Genomic DNA, 15,670 nt, shown 5'->3' with positions numbered 1-15,670 from the left:
CATCTTCTTCTTGAAGTAGATTGGTGCTGCCAGGAGCAGAGTGTCTCATTGTCATGAAAAGTCCTAAGTTATTAAAACATTAAATAGCATATTCTGTAGTCTTTGAAAGATATGAAAAATGCCGATCTAACTGAAATATATATCTATATATCTAGAAAATCTAACTAACATGACTACAAACTTGACTATTATTAATGATTGTCCATTAACAACCTATATACATTACATTTTTAAATGAACTACACAATCACAATACCTTAATAAAGATCAGAAATACATATACATATAACAAAATTGACCTTAAATCTCTATCAATAAATATCTTTCATGGTATAACCTGTGTGCTAGTTTCATCTCAGTTGGCAGTTGAGCGAAGCAATTTTCTGAAGGTGTTCACACCAACCCTTCAGGAGGGCGTGGTCCATCATACCAAATCGGAATAGAAGAAATGAACAGGGTCTCATCCTCTGTGAAAACAAAATAAGAAACTCCTTTCCAAAGCATCATGTCCTTAGATCCAAATTTCAAAGTCAAGGCATCAAAATATCTATGTTGGATTAGTTCAGCAGCATTTATAAATAAATATCTTTTAGCAGCTGTTGCTCCTTCCTCTGCATTCAAACAATTCAAAGAGAGCATAATAGCATACAGTATCAAAATTCTCTGTGTATTTTCCATCTTTGTGTGCTTTATTTTAACCTCTATTTTGTTTATTTTTACTTTTAACTTTTTGCTTTTTGAGACAGGTTCTCTGTATCTTTGACCTGGAATAACTCTGTAGACCAGGCTGTCCTTGAACTCTCAGGACATTGTCTCTACCTCCCAGGCATTGGGATTAAAGGTGTATGTTGAACGCACAGAGATCTGTTTGTCTTTGCCTTCTAGGCACTGGTATTAAAGGCGTGTGCTACCACACCTTGAAGTCACAGAGGTCAATCTCCCTCTGCCTCCCAAGTGTTGGGATTAAAGGTGTGTACTACCACACACAACAACTCTCTTCCTTTTTTTTTTTACTTTAAGAATTTTAACTTTTAGTCTACATATATTTTTAACACGCTGTAAATCATTTAAAAATTTTCTTTGTCTTTGACGCTCTCTTTACTGTATCTCTCTCTGTTTTTCTGACCACATGAGTCTTTAATTTACCAAGCAATCTCAGTAGGACTAAAGCTGTGGCTTTGATGGCTGGATCCAGCCCATTCCTTAGCTTTCCAGCCTCGTGGCTGAGGTACTGGCTGTAGCCATGTTTACTGCCACAACTCTATGGCATTTCGAGGTCCCTGCCAGCAAGCGAGCTTCAGTAGCCTGTGCTTGCAAACCGCATGAACCGCCTACGTAAAAGAGTCAGAGTTTGCCCTGGCAGGACAGCCCAGAAAGCCGGCATTTTAAAACGGCGCAGCTTTTTTCCTTCTACGGCTGAAAACCGAAAAGCATGCGTTCAGCTTTTCGTCAACACCATTTAAGTGTTTCGTGGCAGGACCTCTTAATGAGCTGCAGGGTTTTGCAGCTAAAGCTGAGTCAGGAAGCTTCTCTTAGATGAGAGCGCTTGCTTGCCTCTAGCAAGCAGAGTGCCACAAATGCTTTAAAGCCAGAGTTCACGCTGGCAGCACAGCCCCAAGAAGCTGCACTTTAAAATGACACAGTGTTTTTTCTGCTGCTGTTGCCGAATCAGGAAATCTCTCTACAGCACGCCACCAACAAACAGCAAAAATCTGTGTTAAACTCTCCCTCATTTTTAAGCCTTCTCAGGTTTTTTAAGTGGGTTTGGTCCATCACGTTGAGCGCCATTTGTAGTAATAAGGGCGGCGGGGCTGCGTCCCCAGCACCCCGGTTGCCTGGCTAGCTTATGCCCGAAATAACAACACACAAACTGTATTCATTTAATCACTGCTTGGCCCATTTCTATCTAGCCTCTTCTAGGCTAATTCTCACATATTAATTTAGCCCATTTCTAATCATCTGTGTAGCGCCCCTAGGTGTGCTTCCTGGGAAGATTCTAGCCCATGTCCATCCTGGGTTGGAGCTTCATCGCGTGCGTCTGCCTGGGAGCTGGGAGCATGGCGTCTCTCTGAGGCGTCTGCTCCCGAGAGGAGAGCTGTGGAGTCTGAGCTCACTTCCTCTTCCTCCCAGCGTTCTGTTCTGTTTACTCCTCCCACCTATCTTCTAACCAATGAGGGCCAAGCAGTTTCTTTTTATTTAACCAATGACCTTCCTCTATCAGGGACTGAACTCAGGTCATCAAGCTTGGTGACCCACACCTGTATCCACTGAGCCATCTCACTAGTCCTTCACATAGTTTTTGAGATAAATGGACTGGTCCTCTTCCAGACCCAGCCTCACCTAGAGCTCATTCCCGGGTGAGGACGGAGGTTATATCCACTGCTGCCAGCCAGGTGCAGGTGGGGGCCACGAAGAGTCTTTTGAGAGCCAGTCCAGATAATGAGGTGGCCACTGTCATCATCCCAGGGGGAAGATGTCTCTGTGTCACTGAGCCACTCAGCATCTCCCACATAGTAGGTGGGAGAGGCAAGCAGAGGCTGGGCTGAGAAGGCATGGCGGTCCCGAGGCCAGAAGCATGCCTTGTACTGGTCATTTGGGTGTTGACCAGACACGATGAGCAGGAACTCATTCACAGGTAGCATGCGTTGCAGAGGCTGGGAGGCTGACAGTTTGTGAGTGCCTGCCAGGCTCAAGGTGTATGCTAGTGTCCAGTAGGAGTACCCAGTCACCACCACACCAGGCAAAGCCCCCACAGCCACCTTCTCCTCAGGGTTCACCTGCTTCTGGCCAAGGTAGATCAGGTCCCACAAAAGCTTCTGAGTCACCACATCCTCCATCAGCCGTTCTAGCAGCCTCTGGCAGTTGTCCTCAAAGTGGACATCATCCTCAAACACCACAACCCTGGCCAGGCCCCTGACAACCACCTCTTCCCAGGTGGAGTAGTGGCTGAGGAAGCAGCCCACCTCACCCTTGGTCAGTGTGTGGCCTGAGTAGGGGTCCTGGTAGCCAGGGAGCAGGTCCACACTAAGGTGCTTAAGGATACTGCTGTTGAGTGTCCTGTCATCCACAGTCTCTCACTAAATCCGAAGCTCACCCTTTGCACTGGGCTAGCTGACTAGTATGCCCCAGTGACCTACCCATCTCTATCGGGGTGGTAGCCATGCCTAGTTTTTACCTGAGTGTAGATTTGAACTCAAGTCTTCTTGCTTGCTTGATCTTACTCACTGAGTCATCTCTTCTGCCTTGGCCACACTTCTTATAACCTAGCCTTGGTTGTTCCCGATTATGACTTTCTCCATATTTCTTTCTCTCAGTCAGGTAAGTCACCAGGTAAGGCCATAACTAAAGGAATAATATTAGATACTGCTTAACAGGAGATACAGCAAAGGATGTATGGGAATCTACCACAGATGATGGTTTTAAACAGCGAAGGAAAGGAACTTTGGACCTACACTGTTCCAACGGATGAAGCTGCCATTCAACCTTGAGAATATGAAGAGCATCTGAGGCAGGAAGGACTGCAGATGCAGGAGGACCTGCGCTGAAAGCAGTTTGGTTAAAGTGTTTAAGTCAGAGCACAGGGGATTTCATATCAGAAGAGATAGATGAAATAAGCTTGGTCAGACCTCTTTAATGTCAAAAAAATAATAATGAATTTGGGGATGGGAATGTGCTCAGTGGTAAAATGTGCTCAGTATTCAACAGGTCCTAGGTTCTGTCCCTAGCCCAACAAATAAGTAGTCAGTTAGCTCAGAACAAAAGAAAAGAGGAAACTTCTGGGTGATCCATCTCGTATCAAACCTAGAAAATTTTGTCATGATGAAGGTTGGAAGGACAGGATGAGCAAGGGACCTTGAGAGTTTGTTAAATGCCTTCTCTTATGAGATGGGGGACATGTGTATCAAGTTAGAGATGAATTTAGTAACCAAACCCAACCAAACCTGGGTATGGTAGTACTCTGGCACTCAGGAAGCTGAGGTAGGAGGATCACAAATTTGAGACCAGTCCTGAGCTAGACCCTGTCTCAAAACACCCAGTCTAACCCAACCCTTTTCCACCCACCCACCCACCCACCCACCCACCCACTCCACCCTAGGCCCAAGCCCCACACATGAAGAGTGAACATTGAGATGAGGGGGGAGAACAGAGGTGAGACACACAGGAGAAGTGAGTGAGGTCACCCAGCCACTCTGCTCTCAGACCCATGTGTGAATGAAGCCCTGTCCTAGAGGGGAAGGTCGTGCTGTAAATTCACTGCAGAGAAGATCCAAGGACATGCCTGTACTCACTCAATGATGTGTTCTCCATTTTTGTCATCTCCTTTGTTGCAGGCTGTGAATGGACAGAAGGAGGGCCTGCCCTTGTTTTTGAGCCCAGAGCCGTGAGCCACTTGGTCACATGGCAGGACAGCCGTTGTAACAGTGGTTTCCTGGCTTCTTTGCCCAAACCAGCATCCCATCTCAGCGTGGCCACGGGATTTGGCTGTGCAACCATCTTCTGGCTTTTGAAAAACAGGTATAACAACTGTTCTTTGAATCAGCATGGGGTTTCTGGGGTGCGGACAGACAGGACTGTACCTCTAGTTAGTCAGCATCTCTTGCTCTGTACCTTGAATGAGGCCTGGCCGAAGGTGGAGTCACAAGGCTCACATTTGGTCTAGAATGGTTCCATTTGTGGAGGCTCACCATTCTAACTCCAGCCCAGTAGTTAGTACCAGTACCGTTCCCAGCAGCCCCGAGTGGAGTGTGACAACTGGGCCATCTATACAGTTGAAAGAGATGGGGGTGGAGGTGGGGTGGGGAGGGAGAGAGAGGGAGAGCCAGAGAGGGCAAGTGACTTGCCAAGGTGAGTTCACAGCGGGGCCAGGCTATAGGGGACAGAGCCATGACCTTCTTTCCCAGGCATAGGGCCTCTTCCCCCAGGTTTCCTTCCCTGGAGCTGATATGGGGATAGTTTTATCTAGAGTGGCCAGGACAGCCTTTTCCAGGGATTTACTGCGTTGAGCTACAGTTTGTGAGCTTGTGGCTGTGCCTCAGCTGTGCCGTGTCTAGTCCCCTCTGTTCATAGCTGGGTACAGCATGAGCTTCCATATTCTCATATTGTGACGAACTGTTTCTGGTGTGACAAACAGCCCAGAGTTCCTGAAGTCCTATGATGCAGCTGGCACCATCCAAGACTATGTGGTTGCCATGCTGTGTGGCTTGCCAAGACCCCTGATGTCTGACCAGAATGCTGCTAGCTGGGGCTATTTTAACACCCAGAGCCAGAGCTGGAACTTGGAGATGTGAGTATGGCTTCATGGGTGGGTCCAGATGACCTGCAGGGAGAACTTCAGTAGATCTTTAGAGCTTTCGTCCTTGCCTGTATTTGAAAGAGAAGGGGCAGAGGCTGTCTGGGGGAGGGATGCTTTCGACTTCATTCTACATAAACCTTTGCCTTTCAGGTACAGAACTCCAGGGCCCTGTAAGTTCACTTTCTTCAGGGCCTCAATTTTGAGCCCTAAGACACAGTTAAAAACACATGGTAGTACAGGTAAAGAGCTTTGTGGTATGCTTCATGCAGCCTTCACTAACCGTGAGCAGTGGATGCATGGGGTGTTCATGAGGCTGCTGGGCCTGGTTTGGTTTGGAATGCGCTAGCCAACTCTAATGTACTGGGGCCCCAGTGTTCCCTTTGCAGAAGGTTTGTGTCCCTTCAGACATAGGTGTTGGAATGCCCTTGACATCTGGCTCACCTCTAATCCCTGTTCCCGTCCTCCTCTTCTGTTTATCTCTTCCTCTTTCTGATGGCTGCTCACTGTCTACAAAACCCAAACTCATGACTTTAAAAATGCCAGAGACGTTTTGTGGTAACACCGCATTCTGTCCTCCCTGCTGCTGTGTGTAGCTCTAGCACTGAGTTTCCAGGAACCGGTAAAATCCAGATGGCTCACTTCTCTTTTGCAGACTGGAAACGGCGGGCTTTCCTGTCCACCTGCTCCCTGACATTGCAGAGCCAGGCAGCACGGCAGGCAGAACCTCTCACTCGTGGTTTGAGATCCCAAAGGGCACACAAGTGGGCGTAGCCCTGGGTGATTTACAAGCCTCTGTCTATTCCTGCATGAGCCGAAGGACTGATGCAGGTAAGTCTGCCATTTGTTCCCTCCTTAGACTCCTGCCACTGTCTCTTCAGTACCCTCTGACCCCAGGGTCTGTGACCCACAGCGTGGCCACAGGCTCAGCATCCTGTCAAGGTGGAGACTCCTTCATCTCTGCAGGAGAATCTCTCCTTGCATTGACCCCACTAGGGCTAGGAGAGGCAGAAGCCTACTTTTTTCTTTCTGTGTACCCCATGACCAAGAAAATAGAGATTAGCTGGGACCATGGCTCAGTGACAGAGTACTTACCCAGCATACACGAGGCCCTGGGTTCTGATCTCAGCATGAGCAGTAAGGCAAGAGAAGGGGACTAGAGCTGTTATTATTGTATCAATGAAAGTTATATTAGATGCACTTCTAAGAGCAGAACCGTTTTTGTCAGGACACAGTCTCCATTTGGTTTTTTTTTAAGAATCTGTAAAATCTAAGGACATGTAAAGTGGTGCAGACCCTTTGGAAAACACACCGTAGGTCCTCACAGGCTAAATGTGGAGTTAGCATAGGACCTGGTGATTCCAGTCCTAGAGATACGGCAAGTGAACCAGAAACAAGTGTCCGCACAATCACTCCAGCCCAATAGTTCATGCCAGTACCGTTCCCAACAGCCCCGAGTGGAGTGTGACAACTGGACCATCTGTACAGTTGAAAGGAATGGGAGTTCTGTGAGTGCTACAAAGAGTGAGGACAGACACAAAGCCGTACATCCCATGCTTCCACTAATGCCCCAATGTCATGGTATAGCCATGGACAGAGAAGGATGATTGGTTGCTAGGGGCTGTGGTGAATGATTGTTAAAGGGTACATTTCCTTTTATTATTATTTTAATATTTATTTATTTATTTATTATGTATATAGTGTCCTGCCTGCATGTATGCCTGCAGGCCAGAAGAGGGCACCAGATCTCATTATAGATGGTTGTGAGCCCACCCTGTGGTTGCTGGGAATTGAACTCAGGACCTCTGGAAGAGTAGTCAGTGCTCTTAACCTCTGAGCCATCTCCCTCGCCCCACATTTTTCTTTGAGAGTGATGGGAATGTTCTAAAATTGGTTAGTGGTGAAGGCTGTTCCTAGGTGAAAGGACAACTTTTCCCACTGTAGGGCTGTATCACAGATCACTTCTGACACTGGGTGCACCAGGTTTCTACCTGCACCAGCAAGTAATGAACTGGGCAACGGCAGACACCAGCTGAGTGGCCTCCAGTTCAGTTCAACCTTGACACCTTCTCTTTGGAGGTATCTTCAGATCCCACAGGTTGAGAGCTCAGGTCTAGAGAGGTTTCTCCCCACGCCATTCATATCAGGTTCCCATACTCTCTCTATAGTTCAGCTACGTTGCCTGTGTGGTTTAAAGAGATATGTTAACTGGTTTATTGTGAAGGATATAGCAAAGGATACAGTTGAAGAGGTGGATGTGCAGGGCAATGTTTGGGAGATGGCATGTGAGTTTCTATATCTTCTTTTCCATGCCACCCCCAGAATCCTCTATGTCTTAGTTACAGAAACTCTTTACTCTGTCCTTAAAAACCCAGGTTCTCTAAAAGAGCAGCCAGTGCTCTTAACCACAGAGCCATCTCTTCAGCTCCTAAGTGGTTTTTTCTTTATGACAGAATCTTAGATAGCCTAGGCTGGCCTTGAGCTCTTTATTCTCTATTTCTATTCCCTCCATTTCCTGACTGTGCAGCACCGTGACTAGTTTTCTCTCACCCCTAAAAACCATAGTATTGGATATACTAGGATAACAGTTCTGTAACTGAATGCCACAGACTGGAAAGTTATAAAGGAAAGGGTTTATTTAGCTTATAACTCTAGAGGTTTGGCAATACAACGTCGAGGGGCCACATCTAGTCTTGGGCCTTCTTGCAGATCATGGCATGACAAAGGACATCACACATAAAGACAGAGAAAACTAGCCCGGGTGAGCTAGCTTTTCTAATAAAGTTGCTCTCACCATAACCCACATAACCCACAAATCCATTCATCAACGAGCCATCTGATCCAACTTGGATGGTTGTCCTTCTTAGCCTCATCATGGAATTGAACTCTATCATGAGTTTGGGCGAGGGCATTTTAGTCATAGCAAGGCCCCCTCTTCCCTAGGTGGTTGGATTCTCTGGTTCCATGAGCAGGGTGAACGGGGTCCCGTTCCTGGGCCCTGGCCCTGAGCCTAGAGACAGGTGGGATAATATTGCTTCTGGCTTATAGCCTTGCTAGAAGGTTTGATGTGGCATAGCACAAAGATTCTTTATTGCCTTTTGAGGCTGTTTTTGCTTTTGTTGTTTCTGATCACTTAACAGGTAAAGGAATTGGATGCTGTTACAGTTTGGTTCCTAAACCTGCTAACTCTGGGGAAGTAGTGCACTATTGCTCCTGCTTTATTTTATTTATTAGACTGACTTATTTTACTTATTAGTGTTTATTTATTAGACCGAGTCTAGCACACACTTGGTGGGGACAATTGTCTATGCCTCTTAAAGTAAGTACTATTCAAGAACACTCATATTTTGAACACGACCGTGCTTTCCCCCTGCTCTGTTATATGCTATGATATGTGACCCCGAGTTAGCCCCGCAGGCCTAAGCTCTGTTGTCTTTGTGCAGTTCTCAACATCAGCACCTCCGTCCAGCTGGCAGCCTCCATGCCTGTGGGATTCCAGCCACTGCAGACTCCAGATCCTGCAGCCCCAGTAGCCTTCTTCCCTTACTTTGACAAGACCTACCTAGGAGTGGCAGCGTCGCTCAATGGGGGCAATGTGCTGGCCACATTTGTCCACATGCTTGTTCAGTGGATGGCGGATCTAGGTAAGGTATAGTCCACAGAGTGGTGTGTTTCCTGCTCATCGCCCTTGTCACATAGTGTGTACTGTCCAGATCCAGCTGAGTCCCTGCACACACACACACACACACACACACACACACACACACACACACATTCTTGCCTGCTCCGGGAGCCTAAGATTTCAGCTTCCTTTCCTCTGCTTCTTAAATGTCATTGTCCATGTATATTTGGGGGAAGGCGGGTGGCCAGGTACTTTCCCCAAACCTTGACCATGGATTATTGCAACAGTTTCCCAGCTCCTTCTGACTTCATAGTCTTACTTTCTCCACTAGAAACTCCAGGTCTTATGGCTCCTTACATTTAAGACCTCCCTTCTGATGACAACAAATATCTGAAAAAATGGAATGACGGACACACATGAGCAAAAAGACCACTGGTGTCTGACAACATTATAAAATCCCAATAGCACTTACTTCTGGTTGGCAGTTCCTGCCTCCATTTCTTGGAAGGCTCCTTGGGAGTACCTACCAGGTTTTCCTCTGTGTATAGTGGCACATGTAACTGCCATCTACCAGAGAGGTCTGTCCTGTAAGCACTGAAGGTCAGCCAACCAGGTTTAGGAAAATTGTGGCCTTCAGGTGCAGTGGTCACACTGGAACATGTCAGGTGAAGTGATTACTGGAACATGTATGTCAAAGTCAGGTAACTGTAGGAAACATAAAATATGGGAACAAGGTAAGACACAGACAGAAGGCACGTGGGAGTCTTCCACAGGCTGTGTATACAAGCTGGCAGGCTGGGGTTGGCAGATTGAGGGATAAATTTTACCTTCTTGGCTTGGATCCTCCTAGTGTGTCTGTAGGGAGAACAAGAAGAAGGTTTTGAGTTGCAGAACCAGTCCTCAGACCATCCAGGAAAACCCCATATTCAGATTCTGCTGTAACTGGATTGGGTTTGTTTTTCTTACTTGGAAAAGAGATAGTACTATTCTGTTTACTACTCTGATGGGCACTGTGAACCTGGGAGAACGGATCCTGAAAATGAGGTGGATTAAAATCTCATGCAATAGCCAACTTTATTCAAGGCATAAGACAGTTTATTCTCTGAGGGTTAAGAAGAGTCATGTGTCCAATCACAAGGACAAGCCACACGTGATGGGCAAGCCACACGTGGCAAAACCATGCTTTTCCATAGAGGCCTTATAAACAGATAGCGACAGTCGGTCGTGATGAACAATCCACTACAGCGGGGAGGGGAGGGGCACAGAAGCACGTTCCAAGAACAGTTCTGTGTTTTTGAAGAAACGAGGACATAAGACTCGTGTCTTATTTTCTTGGAGTTTTCTCACAAGCACTCGGCATCCCCCTTGCATGACTCCATTCTTGGACCGTGTTCTGGACGCTATTCCATGTACCTCTCTGTAAGATTTTCCATATTTTTGTTTCTTGTTTGATGAAGCAGGGAGTGTCTGAAGATCAGTGTTTTTATGTAATTTAAGGTTTTGTGAAATTCTATTGTTATGTATGTTCTTGCCTTTTGATTGAGTAGTTCTCCCTCAAGGATTCAACCTTACACATTTATATGCTGTACATTCTAAAGAGTACAAGTTTTCAGTTTTTCTGTTTGGGGATTCACTCAACTCCTTATACATTCTAGGCAAATGCTCTGTGCCTAATCCAAGAACAGAGTTGTAAGAACACCTAATTATAGATGAAGATTTGTATGCCGAGAGACAGTCCCACCATTTCCCCCAAGTCCTAGTCTTGACAGGTAGATACCCTAAATCCTTACAGTTTCTCTGTACACTTTTTAGACACTCCAGTTTTGTTTGGTATGGGAACTAGGTTAATTCTTTTCTCCTTTGTTTTTATTTTATGTGTATGGGTGTTTCTGTCTGCATGTATGGCTGTGCAGCACATGCATGCAGTGCCTGAGAGGCCAGAAGAGGGCACCACATCCTGTGTGACCGTGGCTAGAGATAGTTGTGGATGACCACAGGCGCTGGGAATTGAAACCAGATCCTCCGGAAGAGCAGCCATCTGGAGCCAGGGCCAGGGGCAGAATTTCATATATTCTGCAAATGTGGGCCGAGAAGAATTTTCTGGTGGGAAGGCTTCCAAACAGAGCCTACTTGGCTTCAGTGACCAGTTGGGTACAAGAGTGTCCATACCTTTAGGCTGTAGCCCTGGCACACTGTCCCTGCCTTCAGAAGCATCTTAGGCCTCCCAGCCTTGAGTCTCCATGGGAAAGGAAGGACCTGGCTTTTGTCTCTCAGCATCTCCCTCCACAGTCATAGACCGCAGGTTCTGGGCTCCAGTGAAAATCCAGTTTTCACTCCTCCAAACGTGGGTCAAGATCCCTCACTCTGTCACAGTCCCTCTTCTACGCTCTTGTTCCCGATGTTCCCATTTAAAAAAGCAAGGTGGAGGAGTGGATGGGGAGGAGGGTGGATGGGAGTGGGGGGACAGGGAATGAGAAGATAGGAGGGAGGGGAAAATGAGGTTAGTATATAAAATAAATGAAAAATGTTAACTGAATAAAATAGAAAAAAGTAAAAAGAGAAGAAAGTTGGAAGCTGGGTGTGGTGACACATGACTTTAGGTTGAGACGGTGACCTTTTATGGGTTTGAGGCAGCCCTGGCAGTTCCAGGCCAGCCCAGGCTGCATAGTGAGACCTTGTCTTAGAGGAGAAGCGGGGAGAGGATGAGGAAGAAACCTGGGACTGGGCACGTAGCTTGGTGATAGAATGCAAGCTTCATATATGCCAAGCCTGGGTTTGATCCCCAGAACTTCAAATAAACACAGGAACAGGAGGCTGATATTTTAGTGACAGTCTTAGAGGGATCAAATGGTATGACTAGTTGCATACAGTATTGAAGTTGTTTTTCTCTTTCCAATTTCTGAGTGCACATAATTGAATTTTTGTGCTAGATGCTCTGATCATGTGACTCTACCGTGGCTGTCAAGGTTACTGGTTCCCACAAATGCCAGGCAAGTGTCCTATCACAGAGCCACAGTCTCAGCTTTAATTGTGGAGTTTTAAAACCATCTTGAGGGCTCAGAAGATGTCTTATTTGGTAAAATAAAAGCATGAGGATCTGGGTTTGGGATGCTAGCATCCACATAAAAGGTGGAGTAGATGGGACCATTCACAGAGCTCATTGGCTGGCCAGCCTACTAAAGACTAGTGAGTTTTAGTGAGAGAACTTGTCTCAAAAATTAATGTGGAGAGCGATAAGGAAGACACCCAGTGTCAACTTTTGGCCTCCACATGGACATACACATGTGCACCCCACCCACATGCATGTACCCACATGAAAAAGTATATATAGCATACATGCAAGGCTCTCCAACACCCAGTATTGACCTCCCCATGCTCAGAAATGCTGACTTAGCCTGGGGATGGTGTGGGTTGATGGTGAAGGCATTTTACAAACGTCCTGCAGGTGATTCCAATGCCATCACATTTGCGCTGCTCAAGTTGGGACCAGCAATGCCCTGCCTCTGGGTGCTTTCCACAAATACAGGGTCTCACAGTCTGCCCTAGGAACCCTGAACCAGAAGCTGTGTTCATATTTCATATTCATATTTCAGAAGCACCTACAGCCTTAGGCTCATGGCCATCTAACCTGGCTGTATCTCAGAATCTGTAGCCTAGACCTATTCCATCAAAGGGTCTGGGAGTGGGACCCACAGTGCCTTCAGAGCAGCTCAGGTTATTATGGTGAACGACGTTTACTAAAGAGCCCTAGTCTGGGTAACTCAGGTTATTATGGTGAATGAAACTAATAAAGAGCCCCTAGTCTGTGTAACTTTTTTTCTCATCAAAGTTGGATTTGTTCTCCCTTAGCTAATGGAAAGTTAAAGATCAGAATCATTTATTTTCTTTTTATGGTGCTTGATATTGAACCCAGGGCTATAATCATGCTAGGTACTTGTTCTATCACCAAATCATGCCTCAACCCCAAAGTGATTCTAATTTGAAAGTATATTGAATTAAAAAATCTTCCTTATTATTTATATCTTCCTTCCTTCCTTCCTTCCTTCCTTCTTTCCTTCCTTTCTTTTTTTTTTGATATGAGTGTCTCACTATATAGACCTCAGCTCTCTGGGTTCTGGAGTGACACTGCACCCAGATAATTGTGTTTTCTAGAATGTAGAGATAACATAGGATGGGGAACTAAAATCTGACTGGGACACTGGCTTGCCTTCAATCATCTGAAGACAGCAAACATTACTTCTTCCTGGGCCGCAGGTATTCCATGCGTATAATGAGGAATGGCTTAGGCTGCATTCATATAGCAAGGGCGGTTATTCATATAGCAAGGGTGGTTTAGTGTGTGATCCATGGGTTTCAGTGACACTGCTAATGGCTCACACAACAGTTCTGATGATGCTTGTTAATGGATGTTTATGTTTGGTCCTTTAGGAGCCCATAGCTATGCTATAGTTATGATGCTCACGTTAGGGTTAGGACTCACAACAATATGGATGAGCTGTCTCGCAGAAGTCTAGCTGTGGCCATAGGGAGACAAATGACTGGGGTCCAGCCAGCCAGACTGTGAATTGCTGAGCCCCGAAGTGTCTCTTCCTGAGGATCTGGTTTCAATTCCCAGCGCCCTCATGGTCGTTCACAACTGCAGTCCCGGAGGATGTGGTGCCCTCTTCTGGCCTCTCAGGCACTGCATGCATGTGCTTCACAGTCTTTGCCTGCCTCCATCAGCTGCATGGTCTCACCCAGATCTTCCATTTCTGACAGGCCTGGAGGTTGAAGAATCCACGGTCTATTCACGCATGATTGAGGCGGCTGCACAGCAGAAAGACACGCATCTCACCATCACCCCAACAGTGCTGGGCGAGAGGCACCTGCCAGACCAGCTGGCCTCGGTGACTAGAATCTCCTCGTCTGACCTTTCCCTGGGTCATGTGACCCGGGCCCTGTGCAGAGGCATTGTTCAGAACCTGCACTCCATGCTTCCTTTTCACCAGCTCCAAGAGTGGGGTGTGGAACGGGTGATGGGGAGTGGGAGCGCACTGTCCAGGAATGAGGTGCTGAAGCAGGAGGTCCAGAGGGCATTCCCTTTGCCGCTGTGCTTTGGGCAGGACGTGGATGCAGCCTTTGGAGCAGCTCTAGTCTTGCTCCGGAGAGACCTCGACCAGAAGGAGCCTTAGTTCAGCAACCTCTTTGGTTAAAGGAATGCTGGTAATCCTATCTAATCGACATTGCCAACATGATCTCTGGATTGTCCTTTTCCGGGACGGTCCTGTGAGCAGACTGTAAATTATACTTGATCTTGAGGTGCTATCTAAATTGACCAAGATCTTCAGGAATATGATAATCATGAAACCAGGAATCACTAATCAGATCCCAAACTAGTGCCTTCCAAGAACAGATCTGAGAGCTGATTGCAAATGCAAATGTGAGAGCTGGAGAGAATGGGAAGAGGGAGAGGGAGAAGAAGAAGAGAGAAAAGCACAGCTTCCTGGTCGCTAGGCTCATCTGTGCTGCAGTTGTAGACAGAAAGGGAAGATGACTTCAGAGCGAACAGTCAAGTAGTCGTGGCTCCAATTAAGCAAAGAAGACTCGCTTTATGTCCAGCATTTGGACTGGTCTCTATAAGAGATCCAGCTTTGAGTCAAGTGCATTATGGGAAAAATCCTTCCTGCAGGATTTTACCAGGTGGCTGGAGGCCCCTTTGCAGTCTTGCTGTCCCTCAGCTCTCGCATGTTCTCTGCGTAGAGAGAGACCTAAGGACGGTGAAGCAGGATGCCTTGGTGGAGGCTGGGCTGTGTGCTTTCCTTGCTGTGTGCATTTTTTTCTGGGAAAGTACTGCACCAGGGCTACCCTGAGTCCTCTCAACACAATTGACTTGAGGGCACATTCCAGAGGAGGAAAAGCAGGTGGCCCAAACAGCAAAAGGGACCAGAGTACTGTGGCGAGCACTGTTCTGACAGACTGTTTTAAAGATGGCGGCAAGGCACTGAGCCTTTCCCATGACTGTGTACAGTCATATGTGCCCCTAGCCCCTGCCACAGGGGGTGGCCGGTTTCATGAGAGAACCCCTTATCCCACAGGTCCCACCCCTTTCTCTGTGGTGAGGGCCTTTCTGGCCTTTCATGGCTCTGGCTCAGTAGAAATGCCCTGTTCAAGTGGGCATGCGTATAGGGCCAGAGCGCCATCAGTCTTCTCAAGTTACAGAGCCTTCCAGGAGAGCGTCACCATCACCACGCCTCCACCTAGACTCCTAGAGGACCCAAGGCTTGGGGGCAGCTGTAACTTTGGGGAGCAGTCATGTTGTCTCTTTGTATGAGTCGTTTGCGAGCTGATTGTGGGAACCCATTTGATGAATTTGGCTCCCACTGCTGGCTACAGTTCAGGTAACTGAATAAAATTCATTTTCCCAGAGTCTCGTCCCTTTGATAAACACATACCTCTCTGTTCTGGGAAGATCATATATTACTGCATGGCTGCAAAACGGACATGGCTGATATGGCGGCAGGGACCCTCATACATAGATATGGTGGTGCCTGATTTTAATTCCAGCACTTGAGGAGCAGAAGCAGGCAAATCTCTGTGAGTTCTAGGTCTGCAGAGTGAGCTCGAGACCCTTTCTCAAAAAAAAAAAAAAAAAAAAGGCCTTGCTCCATATTCACCAGGGCAAGGAGGCAAGGATACACGGCTTAGATCAGCCCATCAGGTGTCCTTGACAGTCATGGCGCAGCCCTTGAGGAAGGCCTAATGGGAGAGGCGGAAAAGCA

General features: G+C 47.0%; 1 protein-coding gene across 1 annotated transcript in view; it reads left to right on the top strand.

Annotated features, from left to right (window-relative positions):
- The window catches only part of Shpk (sedoheptulokinase), a 28,860-nt gene extending 13,543 nt beyond the window's left edge, over positions 1 to 15,317 (top strand). The window contains exons 3-7 of the mRNA XM_041664773.1: positions 4,332 to 4,515; positions 5,132 to 5,284; positions 5,946 to 6,121; positions 8,734 to 8,934; positions 13,671 to 15,317. Of these exons, the coding sequence (XP_041520707.1) occupies positions 4,332 to 4,515; positions 5,132 to 5,284; positions 5,946 to 6,121; positions 8,734 to 8,934; positions 13,671 to 14,083 (1,127 nt within the window). The 3' untranslated portion in view covers positions 14,084 to 15,317. The remainder of the gene's footprint in view (positions 1 to 4,331; positions 4,516 to 5,131; positions 5,285 to 5,945; positions 6,122 to 8,733; positions 8,935 to 13,670) is intronic.
- The last annotated feature ends 353 nt before the right edge of the window (positions 15,318 to 15,670 follow it).

This window comes from Microtus oregoni, unplaced genomic scaffold, assembly GCF_018167655.1.
Source record: "Microtus oregoni isolate MIOR12 unplaced genomic scaffold, Mior012 000015F_ref0000493, whole genome shotgun sequence".
NCBI classification, from domain to species: Eukaryota; Metazoa; Chordata; class Mammalia; order Rodentia; family Cricetidae; genus Microtus; species Microtus oregoni.
The sequence above is the reverse complement of the archived record's forward strand: the minus strand, read 5'-3'. Positions and strand labels throughout refer to the sequence as shown.